Source organism: Rhodnius prolixus, unplaced genomic scaffold (genome assembly GCF_049639745.1).
Source record: "Rhodnius prolixus isolate KJV_2025 unplaced genomic scaffold, Rpr scaffold_12, whole genome shotgun sequence".
NCBI classification, from domain to species: Eukaryota; Metazoa; Arthropoda; class Insecta; order Hemiptera; family Reduviidae; genus Rhodnius; species Rhodnius prolixus.
Window position 1 is genome coordinate 7,680,627 of NW_027411635.1, and position 22,698 is coordinate 7,703,324.

The 22,698-nt window shown below is 38.2% G+C and overlaps 2 protein-coding genes across 3 annotated transcripts in view; both read left to right on the forward strand.

Moving 5' to 3' along the window:
- Sdb (SAXO downstream of blistered) overlaps nucleotides 1-11,021 on the forward strand; it is a 46,495-nt gene extending 35,474 nt beyond the window's left edge. Inside the window, exons 5-8 of the mRNA XM_074143296.1 lie at nucleotides 2-6,358; nucleotides 6,627-8,772; nucleotides 9,157-9,499; nucleotides 10,514-11,021. Coding sequence (XP_073999397.1) covers nucleotides 2-6,358; nucleotides 6,627-8,772; nucleotides 9,157-9,499; nucleotides 10,514-10,712 — 9,045 coding nt within the window. The 3' untranslated portion in view covers nucleotides 10,713-11,021. The remainder of the gene's footprint in view (nucleotide 1; nucleotides 6,359-6,626; nucleotides 8,773-9,156; nucleotides 9,500-10,513) is intronic.
- Nucleotides 11,022-13,123: 2,102 nt separating this feature from the next.
- On the forward strand, nucleotides 13,124-19,724 carry LOC141461877 (dystrophin-like). 2 transcript variants are annotated; one of them, XM_074143297.1, is made up of 9 exons: nucleotides 13,124-13,262; nucleotides 13,363-13,485; nucleotides 14,190-14,409; nucleotides 14,549-14,798; nucleotides 16,444-16,555; nucleotides 16,847-17,013; nucleotides 17,385-17,494; nucleotides 18,566-18,809; nucleotides 19,337-19,724. In XM_074143297.1, exons 1-9 carry the CDS (start codon nucleotides 13,253-13,255, stop codon nucleotides 19,670-19,672), a joined length of 1,572 nt encoding a protein of 523 aa, XP_073999398.1. In that variant the 5' UTR covers nucleotides 13,124-13,252; the 3' UTR covers nucleotides 19,673-19,724. The 2 variants fall into 2 exon arrangements, with proteins under 2 accessions (XP_073999398.1, XP_073999400.1); XM_074143299.1 differs by having other exon boundaries at nucleotides 14,687-14,798.
- Nucleotides 19,725-22,698: the final 2,974 nt, after the last annotated feature.

The window sequence follows — 22,698 nt, forward strand, 5'->3', positions numbered from 1 at the left end:
GGATACTACCATTAATAGAAAGGACTACCCAAAGCATGTGACAACCAAACGTCAAAAACCGGTGACTAAAAGACAAGACAATTTGACAACCATAGGCGATATGATATTTGAATCGTCTTCGAAGACTGATTACACAGAGAAAAAAGTATTCAGAGAACGGCCAATAAGAAGGCGAACATGGACAAAACAAGATGGAGACATCTATTTTGAGACAACAAATGTCGAAGAATTCAAACACTATCCAATTATGGAACGTGAACCAATTGTCAAACATCCAGACAACCTTAAACCGGAAGGTGACTTCCAAATACCAGAAAAAGATCAATTCCGCCCAGCAGAGCGCCCTAAGCAGAAGAAACCTAAAGACAACTTAAAGCCAGAAGGCGACTTTGAAAGACCCGAAAAAGATAAATTCCGCCCAGCTGAACGTCCTAAGCAAATAAAACCAGAAGATAACTTAAAACCTGAAGGAAATTTCGAAAGGCCAGAAAAGGACGAATTCCGTCCAGCTGAAAGACCTAAACAAGTGAAACCAGAAGACAACTTGAAACCAGAAGGAGAATTTGAAAGACCTGATAAAGACAAATTCCGCCCTGCAGAACGTCCCAAGCAAGTAAAACCAGAAGATAACTTAAAACCTGAAGGAAATTTCGAAAGACCAGAGAAAGACAAATTCCGCCCAGCTGAACGTCCTAAGCAAGTGAAACCCGAAGACAACCTTAAACCAGAAGGTGACTTCGAAAGGCCAGAAAAAGACAAATTCCGTCCTGCTGAAAGACCCAAACAGGTCAAACCAGAAGACAACTTGAAACCAGAAGGAGATTTCGAAAGGCCTGATAAAGAAAAATTCCGCCCAGCTGAACGTCCGAAACAGGTGAAACCTGAAGACAATCTAAAACCTGAAGGAGAATTTGAAAAACGCGCTCCCGAGAAATTTAGACCAGCGGAACGCCCTAAACAAGTGAAACCAGAAGACAACTTGAAACCAGAAGGAGATTTTGAAAGGCCTGATAAAGAAAGATTCCGCCCAGCTGAACGTCCTAAACAAATAAAACCACAAGATAATCTAAAACCTGAAGGAAATTTCGAAAGACCTGATAAAGAAAAATTCCGCCCATCTGAACGTCCTAAGCAAGTGAAACCAGAAGACAACTTAAAACCAGAAGGAGATTTCGAAAGGCCAGAAAAAGACAAATTCCGTCCAGCTGAAAGGCCCAAACAGGTCAAACCAGAAGACAACTTGAAACCAGAAGGAGAATTTCAAAGACCTGATAAAGACAAATTCCGCCCTGCAGAACGTCCTAAGCAAGTAAAACCAGAAGATAATCTAAAACCAGAAGGTGATTTCGAAAGGCCAGAAAAAGACAAATTCCGACCAGCTGAACGTCCTAAACAAGTGAAACCAGAAGACAACTTAAAACCAGAAGGAGACTTTGAAAAACGAACTCCAGAGAAATTCAGACCTGCCGAACGTCCTAAACAGGTAAAACCCGAAGACAACCTTAAACCTGAAGGAGATTTCGAAAGGCCGGAAAAAGACAAATTCCGCCCAGCTGAACGTCCTAAACAAGTGAAACCAGAAGACAACCTTAAACCTGAAGGAGATTTTGAAAGACCTGATAAAGAAAAATTCCGCCCTGCAGAACGTCCTAAGCAAGTAAAACCAGAAGATAACCTAAAACCAGAAGGTGATTTCGAAAGACCAGAAAAAGACAAATTCCGCCCAGCTGAACGTCCTAAACAAGTAAAACCTGAAGACAACTTAAAACCTGAAGGAGACTTTCAAAAACGAACTCCAGAGAAATTCAGACCTGCCGAACGTCCTAAGCAGGTTAAGCCCGAAGACAACCTTAAACCTGAAGGAGATTTCGAAAGGCCGGAAAAAGACAAATTCCGCCCTGCTGAACGTCCTAAGCAAGTGAAACCAGAAGACAACCTTAAACCTGAAGGAGATTTCGAAAGGCCAGAAAAAGACAAATTCCGTCCAGCTGAAAGGCCAAAACAGGTCAAACCAGAAGACAACTTGAAACCAGAAGGAGAATTTGAAAGACCTGATAAAGACAAATTCCGCCCTGCAGAACGTCCTAAGCAAGTAAAACCAGAAGATAACCTAAAACCAGAAGGTGATTTCGAACGACCAGAAAAAGACAAATTCCGCCCAGCTGAACGTCCTAAACAAGTGAAACCTGAAGACAACTTAAAACCTGAAGGAGACTTTGAAAAACGAACTCCAGAGAAATTCAGACCTGCTGAACGTCCTAAACAGATTAAGCCCGAAGACAACCTTAAACCTGAAGGAGATTTCGAAAGGCCGGAAAAAGACAAATTCCGCCCTGCTGAACGTCCTAAGCAAGTGAAACCAGAAGACAACCTTAAACCTGAAGGAGATTTCGAAAGGCCAGAAAAAGACAAATTCCGTCCAGCTGAAAGGCCAAAACAGGTCAAACCAGAAGACAACTTGAAACCAGAAGGAGAATTTGAAAGACCTGATAAAGACAAATTCCGCCCTGCAGAACGTCCTAAGCAAGTAAAACCAGAAGATAACCTAAAACCAGAAGGTGATTTCGAAAGACCAGAAAAAGACAAATTCCGCCCAGCTGAACGTCCTAAACAAGTGAAACCTGAAGACAACTTAAAACCTGAAGGAGACTTTGAAAAACGAACTCCAGAGAAATTCAGACCTGCTGAACGTCCTAAACAGATTAAGCCCGAAGACAACCTTAAACCTGAAGGAGATTTCGAAAGGCCGGAAAAAGACAAATTCCGCCCTGCTGAACGTCCTAAGCAAGTGAAACCAGAAGACAACCTTAAACCTGAAGGAGATTTCGAAAGGCCAGAAAAAGACAAATTCCGTCCAGCTGAAAGGCCAAAACAGGTCAAACCAGAAGACAACTTGAAACCAGAAGGAGAATTTGAAAGACCTGATAAAGACAAATTCCGCCCTGCAGAACGTCCTAAGCAAGTAAAACCAGAAGATAACCTAAAACCAGAAGGTGATTTCGAAAGACCAGAAAAAGACAAATTCCGCCCAGCTGAACGTCCTAAACAAGTGAAACCTGAAGACAACTTAAAACCTGAAGGAGACTTTCAAAAACGAACTCCAGAGAAATTCAGACCTGCCGAACGTCCTAAGCAGGTTAAGCCCGATGACAACCTTAAACCTGAAGGAGATTTCGAAAGGCCGGAAAAAGACAAATTCCGCCCTGCTGAACGTCCTAAGCAAGTGAAACCAGAAGACAACCTTAAACCTGAAGGAGATTTCGAAAGGCCAGAAAAAGACAAATTCCGCCCAGCTGAACGTCCTAAACAAGTGAAACCTGAAGACAACTTAAAACCTGAAGGAGACTTTGAAAAACGAACTCCAGAGAAATTCAGACCTGCCGAACGTCCTAAACAGGTAAAACCCGAAGACAACCTTAAACCTGAAGGAGATTTCGAAAGGCCGGAAAAAGACAAATTCCGCCCAGCTGAAAGGCCAAAACAGGTCAAACCTGAAGACAACCTGAAACCAGAAGGAGAATTTGAAAAACGGACTCCTGAGAAATTCAGGCCAGCCGAACGTCCCAAACAGGTGAAACCTGAAGATAACCTACGACCAGAAGGTGACTTCGAGAGACCCGAGAAAGAAGAATACAGACCAGGCGACAGAGCACCTGTTGTACGCTATCCTGACAATCTCAGGCCAGAAGGAGAGTTCGAAAAGCGTAGACCAGAAGAATTTCACCCAGCTGAGCGCCCAAGACAGGTTAAGCCAGAGGATAATCTCCGACCTGAAGGAGACTTCGAAAGACCGGAGAGACCTAAATTCCGGCCAGCTGAGCGACCCAAACAAGTGAAACCAGAAGACAATCTGAAACCCGAAGGCGACTTTGAGAAGCGTAGACCAAAAGAATTCCGTCCAGCTGAGCGTCCAAAACAGATTAAACCTGAGGACAATCTGCACCCTGAAGGCGACTTTGAAAGACGTAGACCAGATGAATTCCGTCCAGCAGAGCGCCCAAAACAGATTAGACCAGAGGATAATCTGCGACCTGAAGGTGACTTTGAAAGACGCAGACCAGATGAATTCCGTCCAGCAGAGCGCCCAAAACAGATTAGACCAGAGGATAATCTGCGACCTGAAGGCGACTTTGAAAGACGCAGACCTGATGAATTCCGCCCAGCTGAGCGTCCAAAACAAATTAAACCTGAGGATAACTTACGCCCGGAAGGTGACTTCGAAAGGCCTGAGAAAGAAGAATACAGACCAGGCGATAGAGCACCAGTCGTGCGATATCCGGACAATCTCAGACCTGAAGGAGAGTTTGAAAAGCGTAGACCAGAAGAATTCCTTCCAGCTGAGCGCCCAAGGCAGATTAGGCCAGAGGATAATCTCAGACCTGAAGGCGAGTTTGAAAGACCGGACAAACCTAAATTCCGGCCAGCTGAGCGACCCAAACAAGTGAAACCAGAAGACAATCTGAAACCTGAAGGCGACTTTGAGAAGCGTAGACCAAAAGAATTCCGTCCAGCTGAGCGTCCAAAACAGATTAAACCTGAGGACAATCTGCACCCAGAAGGCGACTTTGAAAGACGCAGACCAGATGAATTCCGTCCAGCAGAGCGCCCAAAACAGATTAGACCAGAGGATAATCTGCGACCTGAAGGCGACTTTGAAAGACGCAGACCTGATGAATTCCGCCCAGCTGAGCGTCCAAAACAAATTAAACCTGAGGATAACTTACGCCCGGAAGGTGACTTCGAAAGACCTGAGAAAGAAGAATACAGACCAGGTGATAGGGCACCAGTCGTGCGATATCCGGACAATCTCAGACCAGAAGGAGAGTTTGAAAAGCGTAGACCAGAAGAATTTCACCCGGCTGAGCGCCCAAGACAGATAAGGCCAGATGATAATCTCAGACCTGAAGGCGACTTCGAAAGGCCAGAAAAAGACAAATTCCGCCCAGCTGAACGTCCTAAACAAGTGAAACCAGAAGACAATCTGCATCCTGAAGGCGACTTTGTAAGACGTAGACCTGATGAATTCCGTCCTGCAGAGCGACCAAAACAGATTAGACCAGAGGATAATTTGAGGCCTGAAGGCGATTTCGAAAGACCTCAAAAAGAAAGTTATAGACCAGGCGATAGAGCACCAGTCGTACGACATCCTGACAACCTGAAACCGGAAGGCGACTTTGAACGTCGAAAACCTGAAGAATTCCATCCAGCTGAACGCCCAAAACAAGTCAAACCAGAAGATAATCTGAAACCTGAAGGCGACTTTGTGCAGCGTAAGCCAGAAGAATTCCGACCAGCTGAGCGTCCAAAACAGTTCAGACCAGAAGACAACCTAAAACCTGAAGGTGATTTTGAACGTCGTAAACCTGAAACATATCGGGCTGCTGAACGACGAGAACTGGTTATACATGAGGATAATCTACGAACTGAAGAAGGAGAATTCGTTCGTCGAGAAGAAGTCATTGTGCAGATGGTTGAACGTCCAAAACCTATTAAACCTGTGGACAATTTAAGACCTGAAGGTGAATTTACAACACCGGAAAAGCCAAAAGCGCCTAAATATGGTGAGCGTGCTACAATTGTACGTTATGAGGATAATCTGAAAATGGAAGGTGAATTCGAGAAAAGATTAATCGAAGAGGAATTTAAAAACTTTGAAAGAACCGACATCATCCGTCATCAAGACAATTTAGTCCAAGAAGGTGATATGACGATCTACCGTAAAAATCAGACTTATGCGACGAAAGGTGAACGCCATGATGTGGTGAAAAGAGTGGACAACTTACGCTTGGAAGGTGACTTCGAGAAGCGTAGTATAGAAGAATTCTGCCCGGCTGAACGCCCGAAACAAGTCAAACCAGAAGACAATTTGAAACCTGAAGGCGACTTCGAGAAGCGTAGACCTGCAGAATTCCGCCCAGCTGAGCGTCCAAAACAGATAAGACCTGAAGATAACCTACGCCCAGAAGGTGACTTCGTAAAGCGGACACCTGAAGATTTCCGCCCCGCACAACGTCCCAAGCAAATCAAACCTAAAGATAACCTACGAATCGAACAGGCCGAATTCGTAAAACGTGAAGTTGAAGAGGTCAAATATGGTGAACGTGCGGAAGTTATCATACGTGAAGATAATTTAAGGCTGTCTGGTGAAACAGAATTCATCCGCAAGGACGATTACAATATTGTACGTGGAGAACGTTCGAAAATTGTCCGCCATGATGATAATTTAAAGATGGAGGGTGAAATGGAGATCATTAGGACAAGAGATGATTATCAGCAAAAACAAGGTGAAAGGGTTGAAGTCAAGAAATATGAGGATAACCTTTATCTGGAGGGTGAATTCATCGACATGAGAACCAAGGTAAGCCTTAGCTAAGTAATGTAATGATAACCCACCTTTATGCCAACCCTGAGGTAAAGTTAGCTTGTACTACTTTTAACTGAGCCAGGCCATGGTAATATAACCTGTGTTTAAGACAGACTACTTTATTGTCAACTCATTGTCTTTAGCGTCTAGAAAAGCTAACCAAACCTTATGTCTACTCAAACACAGTAACCTAGAATAAAAGTTTATCCAAGCTAAGCTCTACTTAGCTGAGGTAAAAACCTGTTCATTTTTTATTTTTTAGGAAGACTACTCTTGTGTACGCGGTGAACGAGCCGAAGTCTACATCCACGAGGATAACCTGAGAACCGAAGGCACTATAGAGACCCGTAGGACAAGCGATGATTTTAAAAGGGTTACCACGGAAAGACCCAAGCAGATTAAACCTCAGGATAACCTTCGGCCAGAGGGTGATTTTGAACGTCCAGCCAGAGAAGGATATCGCCCAGGTGATAGAGCACCAGTAGTTAGGCATCCAGATAACCTGCACCCTGAAGGAGACTTCGAGCGACCGGATAAAGAAGGTTATCGTCCAGGAGACAGAGCGTCTATTGTACGTCATGCTGACAATCTTCGCCCAGAAGGTGACTTCGAGCGTCCCGATAAGCAGCCCTATGGACCCGGTGATAGAGCGCCTATTGTACGCCATCCAGACAACCTCTACCCAGAAGGCGACTTTGAAAAAAGAAGACCAAGTGAGTATCGCCCAGCAGAGCGTCCAAAACAAGTGCGTCCCGAAGACAACTTACGCCCAGAAGGAGACTTTGAGCGCCCAGATAAACAGCCTTATGGACCGGGTGATAGAGCGCCTATTGTGCGTCATCCAGACAATCTCCACCCAGAAGGCGACTTTGAAAAAAGACAACCAGGTGAGTATCGCCCAGCAGAGCGTCCAAAACAAGTGCGTCCCGAAGACAACTTACGCCCAGAAGGAGACTTTGAGCGCCCAGATAAACAGCCTTATGGACCGGGTGATAGAGCGCCTATTGTGCGTCATCCAGACAATCTCCACCCAGAAGGCGACTTTGAAAAAAGACGCCCAAGTGAGTATCGCCCAGCAGAGCGTCCAAAACAAGTGCGTCCCGAAGACAACTTACGCCCAGAAGGAGACTTTGAGCGCCCAGATAAACAGCCTTATGGACCGGGTGATAGAGCTCCTATTGTGCGTCATCCGGACCATCTTCGTCCAGAAGGTGACTTTGAAAAAAGGCATCCAAGTGAGTATCGTCCAGCTGAGCGCCCAAAACAAGTCCGCCCTGAGGACAATCTACGTCTAGAAGGTGATTTTATGCGCCCTGATAAAAAGCCCTACGGACCTGGCGACCGGGCACCTATTGTACGCCATCCAGACAATCTCCACCCAGAAGGTGACTTCGAAAAAAGGCATCCAAGTGGGTATCGCCCAGCAGAGCGTCCAAAACAAGTGCGCCCTGAAGATAACCTGCGCCCAGAAGGTGACTTTGAGCGCCCGGAAAAACGTCAAACTGTCATTAAATCGGAGAAAGTGCTGGTGAAAAAACCTAAAGACAATTTAACGATTGGCGAAGGAAGATTTGAGAATATAACGACCCATAAGACACAGTTTACAAATAACATTCAAGATCAACGTGTTAGCGTTAAGAAATATGAGACAAATTTGAAAGTTGGTGAAGGTACTATGGACCTAACGACAACTAATCGACGCACGTTTACCGTAAGAGATCAAGAAGACAATATGGCCGTCATTAATAAACGTAAACAGACTGAAAGCAAAATTATGCAGGAAGATGTATTGCAGACTAGAAGCAAAAATATCGCTAAGACTGATGAAAGTAGACAGATCGTTAAGACGGATACAAATCAACAGAACTATAAGATGGTGGATTCGGGCGATCTTATCGATAGAAATGTTCAACGTGAGGTGAAGAAATTAGCTAACGGTGAAATCGTTTATATTACAAAGACAACGACTAAGACTACGCAAGAAGCAAAAGACAGCAGCCAAACTCAAGATACCCATCAAGAAATTCAGCAAATTCATCAAAAAAGTCAGCAAACTCATCAACAAACCCAGCAGCAAAGTCACCAGCAAACCCATCATCAAACTCATCAACAAATTCACCAGCAAGCCCATCAACAAACCCATCATCAAACGCATCAACAAAGTCACCTACAAACCCATCAAAAAACACTTCAACAAACTCACCAGCAAGCCCACCAACAAGTCCGTCAAGAACACCACCAACAACATTGGTCTAGTCATCAAGAAACTAAACAGGTGCATCACCAACAGCACCAACAAAAGCATCAAATGCATCATACCAGCACGGAACTGATAAGTGCACTAGAAGGTAGACCTCCTTTGCCTGAACAAAGTTCTAGAGGGCATCACAGGAAGAGCGTCATTACTGGTAAGACTAAGACTATGAATTTTTAATTTTTCATTGAAAACTATGTCGAGTAGAATAAATAAGCCTTGAAGAGCTCTTCATTTGGCAAGAGTTATCAATACTCAATTATTGATTCTTAAATCTTAGGAAAAGCCATAATTTAGTCAGCTAGTTCTTCATGCGCCTATAGTAGTTTTCAAGCTGTAGTAGTAGTTTTTAGCTGACAGTGGCTTGAAGGCATTTGCCCCCCCCCCAAAAAATAGATATTAAAAAAAAATAGATATTAATTTACTGACATGAGCTGGGCTTAACATTAGACTCATAATAAACAGTTTCTGTATTTTCCCTAACCTTATAACTACTTAAAGTGAGTATTAAAATGTAGTTTTCTATTTATTATTCCAGGTTCTTCAACGGATGTTAGCAATGCAGTACTTCATCGTAAAGGCACCCAATCCAGCACGGAATCCTTACACTCTACAATATCAACATCTTCGGCAGCGGCCGTTCAGCGTAAAAGCTTGCAGAATCTTGACGGCCAGTTTATCAGTCCAACTTCGCAGGAGCGTAAAAGTTTAAGCAGTATGCATCGACAGGCTACTTTGCAAAATCAACAGCACGAAACATATGCTTCAGGACGTAGAGCAGACAATTTGACCATTGGCAACGGGAAGTTTTATGGACAGTCTGAAGCCAAATCTTATGGCAATTTTGGGATTACATCTACTGAACGGGTCACTCGCGTCAGGTTAGTTATGGAGCTAATCTAATATTAAACCGGAACTTCCACAAGGAGGTAAATACACACTTAGGCCTCAATGAATCATTTTCGAGCATAAAGCAGGCATTAACAAAAGAAGGTGGTCACATTTTCTTTGTAGCGGTTTCGCAGCATATTTTCCTACGTAGATGCTTCCTTAAAGGGCAATTTCTGGAAAAAATCTTGGGACTTCATTTCCGTCATACTTCTCCAATCGATTGTAATGAAAGCTATTTTTCAATGGATCCCTGTTCAAAGATGTATGCAAAGTGCTCTCTTTGATCAGTGTATCGATCTCTTCGTTGCTTCCTAAGCCTCTGTGTCCTAGCATTCAGCTATGCAATTCCGGTTTGCCAGAGACTCCAGCTTTTAGTGACTTGCGCTACTAGGCTTTCGCTTCCTAGTGATTTTCATAACGTTTTCTTTTGCTAGTGATTCTTGCTAACGTCAAACGCTCATAATTCTTTTTTGGCGTCTCTTATATTAGAAAAGATGACGATTCTTCTGCCTGCCGTATCGTCATCGTTTATATATTTGGTATTACTTTGTATGTCGAAGAATCCATCCAGAAAAACTGAGGAGGATGCCGACTTGGCGCTCTTCACATAAACATCCAGAAATCATCCAAGAAGAACACGATATTATTACTACTCGTGAGCCAGTTAGTGTGGTAATTAAAATTCACATGCATCGACAACAATTCACATGGAATCGTTCTCTGAATCTTGATTCGAATCGATACGAGCTCATCTCCTTGCTTTTATTATTATTTAAATGTTTAGAATTTGCTGAAAAGATTATTTTCTGGTTTTCGTTTGAGTTGTTTAGAATGCTCGTTATTACTTTTCTTTCATATTAGAATTTCTCTTCATTTTGGGCTTAAAACTGAATGTGTTCCTGCTTATTCGACTAACGCAATGAGTTTCCTGAGCGGGCCTCCCTATGCCCACCCCTGCTCAATGCGGTTTAAAAATTAACTAATCATTATTTTTCTGCCCGTAGATCTAACAATACGTCACACATCACCCTGGGCGGCACTGAATACATCACGGCCAGCTCGTACAAGAACGAATTCGTGCCTAGAGTGACTGGACCTTGCCCAGCGGCTTCTATAGTCGAACATAAACAGGAACGAGCGCCAACTAGATTCAAGCATACCCGTGACACGACTAGACACAGTTTCTATGTGCCTAAACCATAAGGCAGACAAATTTTTTGCAAATGACAAATGACTGCTTAAAATAAATAAATAAATAACCCCAAATTAACTTCTTTACTAATTTTAAACAATTATCTACAGCAGCAAGCAGTTCATAGATTAGCTAAATATTTTTATTTTCTATTTCTGGAAACTAGCCTAACCCAAATCTTGTAAGCTTAATAATACTGAAAAGGACTGTTTAGTTATTTTTGTTAAAAAAGTTTTGTCCAACTCGCTATTGTAAATTATTTGTGATACGAAATTGATCGCTTGTTATATTATATAAAATTAGATCTATTTTTAAAAGTATCTAGTATTTCTTAAATTAATGCTCCTTTGCCATTATTATGATCAGTTCTTATGAGGTTCAAGAGATGCAGACTAGTTAGGTTAATGGTAGGTAGAACAATCTCACTGGCTAACACCTACCAAAATGAAATGTTGACTTATATTTTGGCCTCTCTATAGCCTTAAAAAGAAGTCCAGGTTGTAGTTCTTTTAATGGTATAACAAAGACACTGACTAATACATTCTGTAATGAAGTGTCGGCCTGATTTATCTATTTATTTACCTATTTCTCTTATCATTGTAATTGGCCACATTTCTCTACAGCGTTGAGAATTTCTAGGCAGATCCAACATATTCACTGGCCATATCACCCACTGGTAATGAAGTGTTTGAATATAAAAATGATTTTATTAGTCCAATAGCTAATTTTATAGTAGAGAACAGAATTCTTGGAACAGTTGAATCATGATAGAAAAAATGATGAAGAATAGAAAAACCTTCTACATGCCTAATTCAAAAACTTTGAAGAGAGTAATTGGAGCTCAGAAGGTGTGCTTGTTCCAAGGCATCCTCTACTCTACACTCTATTCATAAATTCAGCTCTTATGTTGAACCGCTGAAGAAGTGGAAACTTGGACCATCACCAAAAAAAACCTTCAGGTCAATTAGGTGTGACACACTCATCCGTAATTTGTTAACTGTGAGCGAATTCGGAAGCATTCATTCCTCGTCAACTTATGAAATCAGCAAGTAGAATAAATTCTTATCAACTTCAACAATCAGTAGTGATATTGGATACATTAAATGGATGAAATCTAGCATTAAAAAAATATATATATAAACGGAGAATCCGTAAAAACAAAAAACAAAGGATGAAATAGAGTTGTTTTCCTGCAACGCTAACTGCTTGTTTTTATTCATTTATATTTATTTCATGTATAGGAGCTAACTCTTTACAATAATCCTACAAAAGTGCTGCAACTGATAACTACATAACATTACTTTAAAATATAAACAATAAATGTATAAACAAAGTTTTTCATTAATAATTATTAACATAAATATGCTACACACACTTAGGTAAGGGCAGGTGGTTAAATGAAAGAAGTATTCACTTACCATAAACAATCCTTTATTCATTTAAATAGTGTTCCTTTAAAATCATGAGTGCTACTTGTTTAAGAAAAATACGTTACATGGTGAAAATTAATATTTGGCATGGTTGGCTCTTCTCATGATTCTGAGTAGAGGACTATAGGAAAAAATTATTGTTTTTGAAGAAAGGTATTGGATGATTGTAGGTGACTTTGTGCAGTAGTATTATAGGGTCTAGTCTATTGAATTTATACAGAAAAATGAGATTGCCAGACAACATTCAGGGTTATAGCAGGTTGGTACTCCATTGAATCTTCATATGTATTTTTATGGCGTAATCCTTTTATAATAAGAAACAATACAACTTTTAACGATATTCTATTGGATGACACCTCCCAGTAAGGAAAACTAAGGATCACTACAAGAAAAAAACTGTCGACTGTGGGTGTTACGCTACTATATATCTTTAGATCCCAAAGAGCATAGACAAGCTCTCACCCCTTGTAAGCCCCAATCATTAATAAAAGTGAGATAAGGAACTGAGTTGAGAACTTTGTGATTCCCTGATGTTGCAAACTAAAGAACGATTTATGCTCTTTTAATTTTACATAATGAGATTCATTTTCTAGATATGAAGCAAAGCATACAGTTTAAGTTCCGCCTATACCGAAGTTCTAAGTTTTTTTTCAATAAGATAGAAAAAGCTCACCATATCAAATTTCCTGTAAACCTCAACTTTCAAATCTCTTTTAAAGCTCACCTTATCAAATGTTTTATAAAGTTTACCTTATCAAATTTCATAAAGTATATGAACTTATACACAAGTTCTTGGTGTGGGAAGTTCTTGGAATTGTTGGCTAACCTAATTTTCTAAGTGGCAGACTATATTTCTATCAGTAACGAAATAGATTAATAATCAAACATTTTGGAAATATGAAAGAGAAAAAAACGCAGACTGCTTCTGTCTATATTTAAGTTTCACTATCGATTATTGCTCATCGGCCAACTAGTCTTAATATCGATTTTCGAGCTGACAATTTTGTCAAAGGTTACTGAATGGGATGCTTGTTTATATGTTTTCAAAGTTGTAACGGTTATTCTAAACAGATTTACTAATTACTAAAATTATGGATTTAATGTGGATATATTGCTAAATTATGGCTTTCGGTTTGTCGATTTTGTTTCCTATAAAAAAAGTTATATTCTGTTGTGAATTATATACACATATTTTTAAGTGATTTTGTATTTTTTGCTCTTTGAATAATAGGAAACGATATAACTTTGGTGAGATATAAGCAGATCTTAGAAGATGTACAGTCATGTAACTGTATTCGTTATGCTGCTTATAGAACTGCAGCTAAATTGGATATATTGCAGAAAAATTTAGGATGTAAGTAAAGTATTTGCAGTTCTTACATAATTTTTAGTACTCTTTGTTTTTTATTAATGTAAAAAATACACCCATGGTGAGTGACTATTGTAGTAAGGCAACTATTTTTGACTTGTTTGATCCTTCGCTTTTACTAGGCGTTTTTGGTTGCAAGGAGAATCAAAAAGTAAGATAAACCAGTTTATTCACAGTATTCTCAGCATTTTGGTACCTAAGATTCTTGAGAGGCGAAGAAGTCAATACAACCTGCGTTCACCTCCTCTTCCATAGTAAACATTTTTCTTCGCAAAAAAATGAGCATTGGCGGAATATGTATTAGGCCGAAGGAGTGAGCTCTAGGCTGTAAGCAGTGTGAGGGAAAAGTTTGAACTCCAGCTCATAATTTTTGAGACAATCTATGTCAGTGATGACCCACTGGGAAAATTTTAGTTACCTAGTTGACGATTCTTAATTACGACGATCGGTAGGTATTTTTTGAATTTTTAAAAAGGGTTAAGTGCCTTTTGCTGGGGAAAAATTCGTGAAGGGTAATATTTCTTATATACAAGTATATTTGATTTTTGTAGTCAGCAGGATTATCGCTTGCTTTGTATCAAAGATAAAGATTGATTTTTTTTTCATAAATATTTGGATTTTAAATCCAGATCCAGATAGAATTAAGAATAGTTTATAAGTAAACTATATTTCTTCTCCTTCTTTTTCAGTGGATCGTGTTGGGCTTACTTTAATCAAACGTGTGTTTGAACAGCATAAAATATTGAGCACAGACCTATATTTAACCTTAAGCGAACAAGAACTTGAAGATATACTGTATGACATTTTTTTCGCTACATCAAAAGTCCTCACTCGACCATTCGATATCAATCTATCCGTCAGTTTAACGAAATATTTTTTAACAAATGTGTGTCAGTCTACTAAAAATGAGTAAGTCAATTTAATGTATATTTTTGGGACCATAACACATACACTGCAGTCCGGAGCAATAACTAAGAAACTCTTGATTTTTAAATCTTTAATAGGTCTCAGTATTTCATTTTGTATTAATTTAGTTATATTCTGACAGATTCAATACAACAGACAACAAAATTACTGTGTTTGAGGCCAAAGCAAGTATTGTGTTGTTGTGTCAGGCCCCGTTACAGGTAAAATATCAGTATTGGTTCACTGAATTGGCTGACCATAATGTTCGCTTAACTCGCAGAAAGCTGGCGATGTTACTGAACGCTTTGCTGAACATAACTGAATATCTGTCTGAACAGAATACTTTCTCTAGGAATCTACTACAACCAACGTTGGACTCTTGCTTTAAGAATGTAAGAATTTCTTAATAAAATTACTTCTTAAGTATAACATGTTGTATAGTGAATCCGAGGTTTCTTTGATAAAGTTGATTAGATTTGATGTGCTTCGTGGGCTGACAGCACTGCGTTGTCTGCATATAATAGTAGTATGTTGTTAAAGTTTTCATAAACCGTACCGCCTCGAGATGATCTGGAAGATTATTTAAATACAATGGGGGGAGGGAATGTTTTTGCTTTGTATGTAGATGGCTTGTCTTGTGAGCTGAAATTTGTTGTAAGCTTGAACAGGCAAAAAGTATCCGACTAATAGCTATTAGTAAAATTACAAATGTATTTTAACTGAAAAATAGTTGCCCAACAAAGTTTGGAAACATAGGATTAAGGCTTTATATTGTAGGCGGACGATATGGTAGTTTTTGCTGACAGAAGTGTGGTCCTACAGGGTAACATAACCAACCTAAAAAAATACTGTGATAGGTGAAATGTGACAATTAACTCGTTAAATTCAAATATTTTTCTATTTAAGCGAGCGGGCTGTTGAAATTCTCTTGAATTGTCTTAAGGATCTAGATATTGTGTGCGTTTATGAGTACAAATTCTTCGGATTACTCTTAAATCACATTTTTTCTTAGGCAATAAAATGAAAAGTACTTCATCAAAGTTACCGACATTTCTGTTGCTTTTGGTTGGTTATAACAAATTTGTACATCTTGCAAATTGAATACCTGGAAACACATGCTGCCTATTAGCCACAATTGTATGACATAATGAGAGACGCCAGTTTTGGAACTCCCCTGGAAAAGAGATATTGCTTGACCATATTGGGAGATCACGGAGACATCGCTGTTTTAAATGGTGTGGTGGGTTATAAGAGTGGGAAGTGAAAGAGAAAGCACGAGCTTCAGGATTAGGATGACTAGATAGATTAGTATGGAAGGTAAGAAATCATGAGCAGAATACTTCGGAAATAAAATATATGTTGAGATCTTAATGGAGATATGATTGAAAATGTGTAAAGGACCATTTACAATCCTGAGGACGTTGGATGAGAAGGACTGTCTTGATGCTAGAAGGTCTGGCGTATTCCTAAAGTTCCGCTCCGTACGTCCATATTGGCCTTAGAAGTGATTTTTAGATGGCCAGTTTTTTACAGTTGTGAAGTTCGGTCCAATGATTGTATCTTCGTTCATTTTTTGTATTTTCAGTCAGGTGTGGGGGTTCCAAGTTAGTCTACTTTACACATTGAACCCCAGATAACGGCGGTGGTTGGATGTCGATATGCCTTGTTTATCTGTACGGGCTGACAGTTTAGTCGTCCTCAGTGTAAAACTAATTTGTAAGCACCTATTCGTATTCCATACAATAGTAGATACAGTAATAAGTAGATATAATAATGAGGACTCCAGGGAACGGATTAGCTATGTGGTTAGCGTATTGAATTCTCACACGGAGATCCCGGGATCGAATCCGCCTGCTTGCCCTTGGATTTTCTCTTCCTAGAAACTTCTTACAGTTTACAGTGCAGTGATGGAAGGTGTTGTCCGAAGACGGGCAGTGTGCTGAAAAAAAAACTCCGGGCGCCAGATGTTGACGCGCCTTAAATCATAAGAAAAAAACCATCGAAGCAGTCTAACTAATACTTATTTCTGTATTGCAGAATTATTGCTCACTAGGTATTAATGAAAATGATTTTCTAAATTGGATCCTACAAGAGCCACAGCTTTTAGTTTGGGTTTCTACCTTTTATCGATTATCGACGTCGGAAAATGGTTAGTAACTACAGTGTACAGCTTTCTTACGTATATTACATAATTGGTTTAGAGTTTAGAAGCATGCTCGAGGTGCCCTTTAATATTTATATTAATATTTTGTATTAACGGAAATTGAAAGCATTTTTTTTAATTGCTGTGTCTGCAAAATTATTACACATCTATTTACTGATGCAATATTAAAAGATACGCATGCATGCCTTCTAAACTTCTTTTGTAGAACACTAATATAATATTAATATTAGTGGCCCTTAAGGGAACCTTTGTATTTAAAAGCATTTTTTGTTTCAGTGATGCACGATGTACATTGTGCAGTTTGCGGTATACATCCGATTATTGGTTTGAGATACCATTGTTTACGCTGTATTCGTTACAATTTATGCCAAATCTGCTTTTTTACTGGCAAAACTAGTAAACGACATAAAAGTAGTCATATTATTAGGGAATATTGTGCAAAGGTATGATAAGAGTACTTAACATTCAGCTGCAAAGTGTTGTGTGGTATGTTTGTGTAAATGTATTAGCTAGAAATATTTCCTAAAAGAGTCACTGAGGTTGCTCTATTTTACCTCAGATTTTCTTAGCGTCAGCTTTGTGGTAATACTGTACAGAATTAAAATTGGGGACAGTTAAATTAACTGTCATTTATGTTGCGGGAATTTTTATCTTGGGCTAGTCCCTGGGAGATCATTTTACCCTAAATTGAGAGTCTTAAACTTGTTCCATTGAGCGTTTATCTTAGTATCTGCATTAGCCTATGTGGCAAACCATTTAAAAGAAGATTTTGGACAGTCATATGAATTCAAACTGTGGTATATTTCTGTTGCAGACATCTGCTTATGAGTCTACGATCACATTTCTACGTGGTTTCATAAACAGATTATGTGGACACAAATCTAGGTTACAGTATCTGCCAGTGGAATCTCAGGATGCAGTAAGGTGAGTTCTGAGGACTTTTAAAAACCCCTACTCATACGTCGAAAGTTTCATGTCCGAGTCAAAAAATCAAAATCACAAGCATAATAATTGATAACTTCAGCATCTATAGGCACCTTAACTGTCCATCGTCTTAACTGACCGAAAAAAGAAGATGTAGGCTATCGTGCATGAACTTACACTGCATCAACTAGCATCCATAACCCCTGTTGCGGGTATAGAACCCTTAATCCACTTGTTACCATAAAAAATTAAAGCCAGAAAGGCGGCTCATAGGCTTATGAAATTTTATATGCCTTAACCAGGCCGCAATCGTGTGTCAATTAGAAGAGATGAATAATGAGTTTTTAGGTGCCACGGTTGGAGGCGAGGCCCGCAAAGCTAAGAAGTATTGCGGTACTGGTTTCGATTCCCGGTCTAGACCTTGGATTCTATTTAATGGTTAATAAAAGTACGTTTGCTAGTCGCCTCTGTCCACGGCACCTAATTTGGTAGTTGGACGTAAAACCCGCCTGAAAAAAAAAAAAAAATGAGTTGTCGTCAGACTCAATCCTAAGGTCTTAGTCCAGAGTACAACATCGGGAGTAATTTTTTAACCGTGCATCTGATAAAATAGAATGGACCTTAGGACTATCTACACTGTGTGACATATTGTGTTTTACTGACGGTTTCTAGAAGGATAGTTATTTCTGCCACAAGACGAGAACCCATTCTCTGAACTTAAAATTCTAAGTGGTGGTAGTGGTAATCGTATGTTGTGCCAAGGAAATGGAAAAACAAAATCTCCATCAAAAGAAGATAATCATCTAGGTCGACAGTCTGGCGCCAATTAATGCCAACTGTGACTACCAAGTAGATTCTATGCTAAAAAGTTCATTCGCGGACTCTCGATAAAGTTAACGGCAGATTTGTTTAGCCAAGACCGTAAGACTTATAAGAGTCGTAGTGGGTTGAATGAACGGGCGCTCCAGGAAGCAGCCACAAGAACCTTATGAGTCTGGGCGGTGTAGTTTTGGTTTGACTTAGCTAGAGGGTGAACTCATCAATTGTATAAGTCTTTCTTTTTGAATTCAGATCAGCTGCTGATGTGTCCGAAGAGTGTATAGTAACTGAAAGAACTGAAAAGTTTATTGACACGTCAACCATCAAGAAATTGACCAATCTGACTTCTGAATCCAGTCTTGAACGCATCATCCAACTGATAGAATTGGAGTCGAAATTGATTCAAGATGCCATTGATAGCAATTTGACTTTAAATGTTATTAGGCAACATGTAACATATTTAAGGCAACATTTGAATCGTCTAAAAGTGTTACAGGTAAATTTGACTGTGTGGGTGAAAATCTAGAGTTATGAGTGTGTTGGTTATTGCCAAATTCCAAAGTATTCTTATAGGTTCGATTAATTTACGAATAAAAGATAAAGTATAAAAATCTATTCTTAATCAAATCCTACAATTAATTTAGAATCAATAAATTTGTACTTTGCGGATACTATCTGATGAATGTTATTATTATTATTCGCGCAACTACAACAAGGTGCATTAGTTCCAAGACGTAATTTATTTTTCAGAAACTATAGTTATTTGCGGGAGAGTAATTACAATTCATGTAGATGCGGAAATTCAATTGATATAAATAATTATTATTTGCATATTCAGGTAACTGTATTTGTTGCAGTTTCACTCCACAGGGGGGCTTCCTTGCTTTTACGGGACGTCTAGTCTTTACTTGAGTTCAGTTTATGGGCTTGAACCCCTATCTCTGTGTTGTAGTGTGGTTCTGTTGTACCTAATGCAGAGATTACTATCTTGTTACAACTAATCCATTTTCTGATTTTTTACAGACTGATCTAAAAAAAAACAAAATTACCAGTACCCCAATGAGATTTCTAAACAACTTTCAAACAGACCTCAGCCCAATAACAACCAACAAACAAACTACATTGGATTCAATTAACTCAATAGATGAATTCCAGCATCTATTCCAGTCACCATCCGGATTCAGTACATGGATTGAAAAAGCTGGGGGATTAGAGTGCAAACATCCGGACAATTATTCCAAACAACTTGAAGAAGAATTGGATATAGTTATGGAGAAGTTAAATAACATGTTACAAACAAGTTTTACATCAGTTAATGAGGTAGATAACAAACAAGAACTTAATGAACACCAATTTTAAAGTAATAATAAAAACTATTTTTTTATGAATAAATTTTTTTTTTTTTACTGAATACCTTGTGTATCATTTAGCATTAACCCTATACTGTGTAAAACTAAATTTCTAAATTTATTTTCTATGATATTTCTCAGCAGGACTTCTCGTTTATATCGCTTTTAAAGAGATAACCCTGAAAAGTGAAGTATCGTATGTGGTTCTTTAAAGCCTTATTGGAAATCTCCAAGAAGAATCTGCTCCTAATTTCGTGAGTTAACTGTCACCTAGGAAACCCTTGAAATAATTGTTGATTGTGTTTACTGCAGGAAATACATGATATTTTACAACTCGTTCATTAATCTTTTTCCTAATAGGAAAATTACATTCTCTTTAAAAACCATTGGACCAGATAAGATGGTAGCCCTTGGACACTCCTAAAAAAGCAAAGATAGGAGGAGATGACTGTACCAAATTCTGCAGATTTGATGTATATATTCAATTTCAACCCAAATTTGTAAATTACTAAATAATTCTTATTATTTCGTTGTAAGTGATTTCGACCACTTACTTACTGACCCGGCCCCGTAGTAGCGAAACGAAATATAAAATTTAAGCTTTTTGCAATTTTCGTTGTTAGGATAGTGTTCACATAATAAAATAGACAATTTAAAAAAAAAAACACTTCCGTCTGAGGGACTACAAAACGGGTATAACCAGTAAAAACAGTTGCGAAAATTGTATACGATCGCTGTGTCCTCTATTAGGAGTAAAAGATGATCAGTCTGATAATGAAGTCTCCGAGCAAAATTAATAGCTACTTTGCTCTGCACCTTATCTGGGTCCTGGATTAATTCCCATTTACATTATATTTTGTAAACCGTACATTTCGTCAGAGTTCAGACGGTTCAGATTTGCTATATATTCTAAACTTCTTCGTTTGTAAGATGCTCCACTGGGCAGAAAATTTACATTTGGTAATAATTAAATACGATTATATACTACATCAAATGTAATATATACGAGTAATATATACGATTATATTATTACATCAAATGAAGTCCATACCCTAAAATGATGCTTTCTGTAATGATGTGATAATTTAATACATACTTTTTTAAAAGTCTTTTTACGGAAATCACTAAATTGAACGATACAGTTCATAATACATGGAAAATTTGTCCTGTTTATTTGATAAAAATAGAAAAGTTTCAAATATACTCGCTGAATGGTTCGTATCAAAGTTTATTTAGCATCTGGTCTTCTATTTGGCCTTTTTACTGTGCCTCTTATTAATATGAACACCTTTGAAAAACTAATTAACTCTAAAAACGGAACTTGTAAACGTTAGATACACGTATAAAATACCATAAGACTTTTACAAATAAATACAAAATACTCTACATTTATTATGTTATTTTGAAAATTATACAACTGTAAAAGTAAGAATCCTCAACGAATATTCCAGAAGCTCTTGGGACTATTCAAAAAGAATCAGTAATAGTAAACGTAGGTGACACAGAAACATGCGACTTACAGATAACGGAGAGAGCAATGCCACAGCACTCCCTAATTATTACAAAAATGTCACATTACCCATAATTAAAGCATCATTTAATATTAGTGATTCTCAGATAATATATTTAGTAGCTTGTTACATATAATCCTAACAAACTTGATATGAAATAGTTATAGGCTAAAAACAAAATAATCTTGGAATTCTCGGTAAATAATTAAAAAGAGGCTGTGATTCTTACAATTTATGTAAGAATATATTCAACCTAGAACGAAATGTGGTTTAAATTTTGGTAATGACTTCTATACTGAATTCAATACCATTACCATGACTTCTTCAAAGAAACAGATGTAATGTTTATTAAATTTGCTATGCAATTATTAGATGTATTAGTAGAAGAAAGAAAAGAAACAGCTGAAAATTATTACGTATGGAAAACCAATCAGAAATCTAAAATCAAATTCGTAAAGGCCAAATGTAAAACTAACAGTACAAAATTTAATAGGTACATAAACATATAGACAAAAGGAATAGAGGCAAAATATGATAGGGTACTTATTAAGCCCTAGCTCAATCGCACAACTATAGCGACAAGACCCAATGAGAACATACTCATAGAAAGCGTAACTAGAGTCCGTTAAATTTTTAACTGTAATTACTATGAGATCTCCTATCAAAGAATATCAGAAAATAAATTGGTATTTAACAACTGAGTAGAACATAATACAATACCAAAACAAATAAATGTAAAGGTAAACCATGCCGTCCTTGCACCCAATAATAAATACATTCAGCAACAAAACTAACACATCAAAGGCTTATAAAGTCTAATTCCAAATAGGTCATGGGATTAGAAACACAATTAGTTTTATTAATCTCCAACAGAAACACTTTACAATTACATTAGACATAGGAGCGAATTAGTGAAAAGCAAAGTATTGGTCGAAAGAAACAAAATTACAGAAACGCACCAGGAAATGTATAAAATGATACGTCAACAACTGGCAAAAAATACTAATACAATAACAATACGTATAAGAAAAGTACTGCAAAAAAGCCACTAAACATAAAAAAAAAATGCACATATCTAACGTTATATTTCCTAGTAGAACGTCAAACCAATAACCCAAGAAATAAACCATTTAGAATCACCCAGACTTCAAATCTCATCTCACGCTGGTATTTTTTATGATAGTTTTTTCTTTTTTTTTTTTTTTTTTTTTTTTTGGCGCACCGACTGCCGAGATCATTAGCGCCGATAGTTGGTATTGATTATGGCAATTGCATAAAAGAACATGTAGTCAATACGCGCATTCTAAAAGAGTTAGGAACCATCTTTAAGGTTTTGTAGGCAATTTAGATGCTGCAATAATATAGACAGAGTAAATATTATTACAGAAGAAATTAAAAATAATCAAAAATTGATATTGAGTCAATTTCAAGAAATATAGTCAAGCTGTATATTTAATTAAGCAGAACAATTAAGTACAACAACAAAGTTCTAACATAGGATTTATTTAAATTAAATATGTGAATT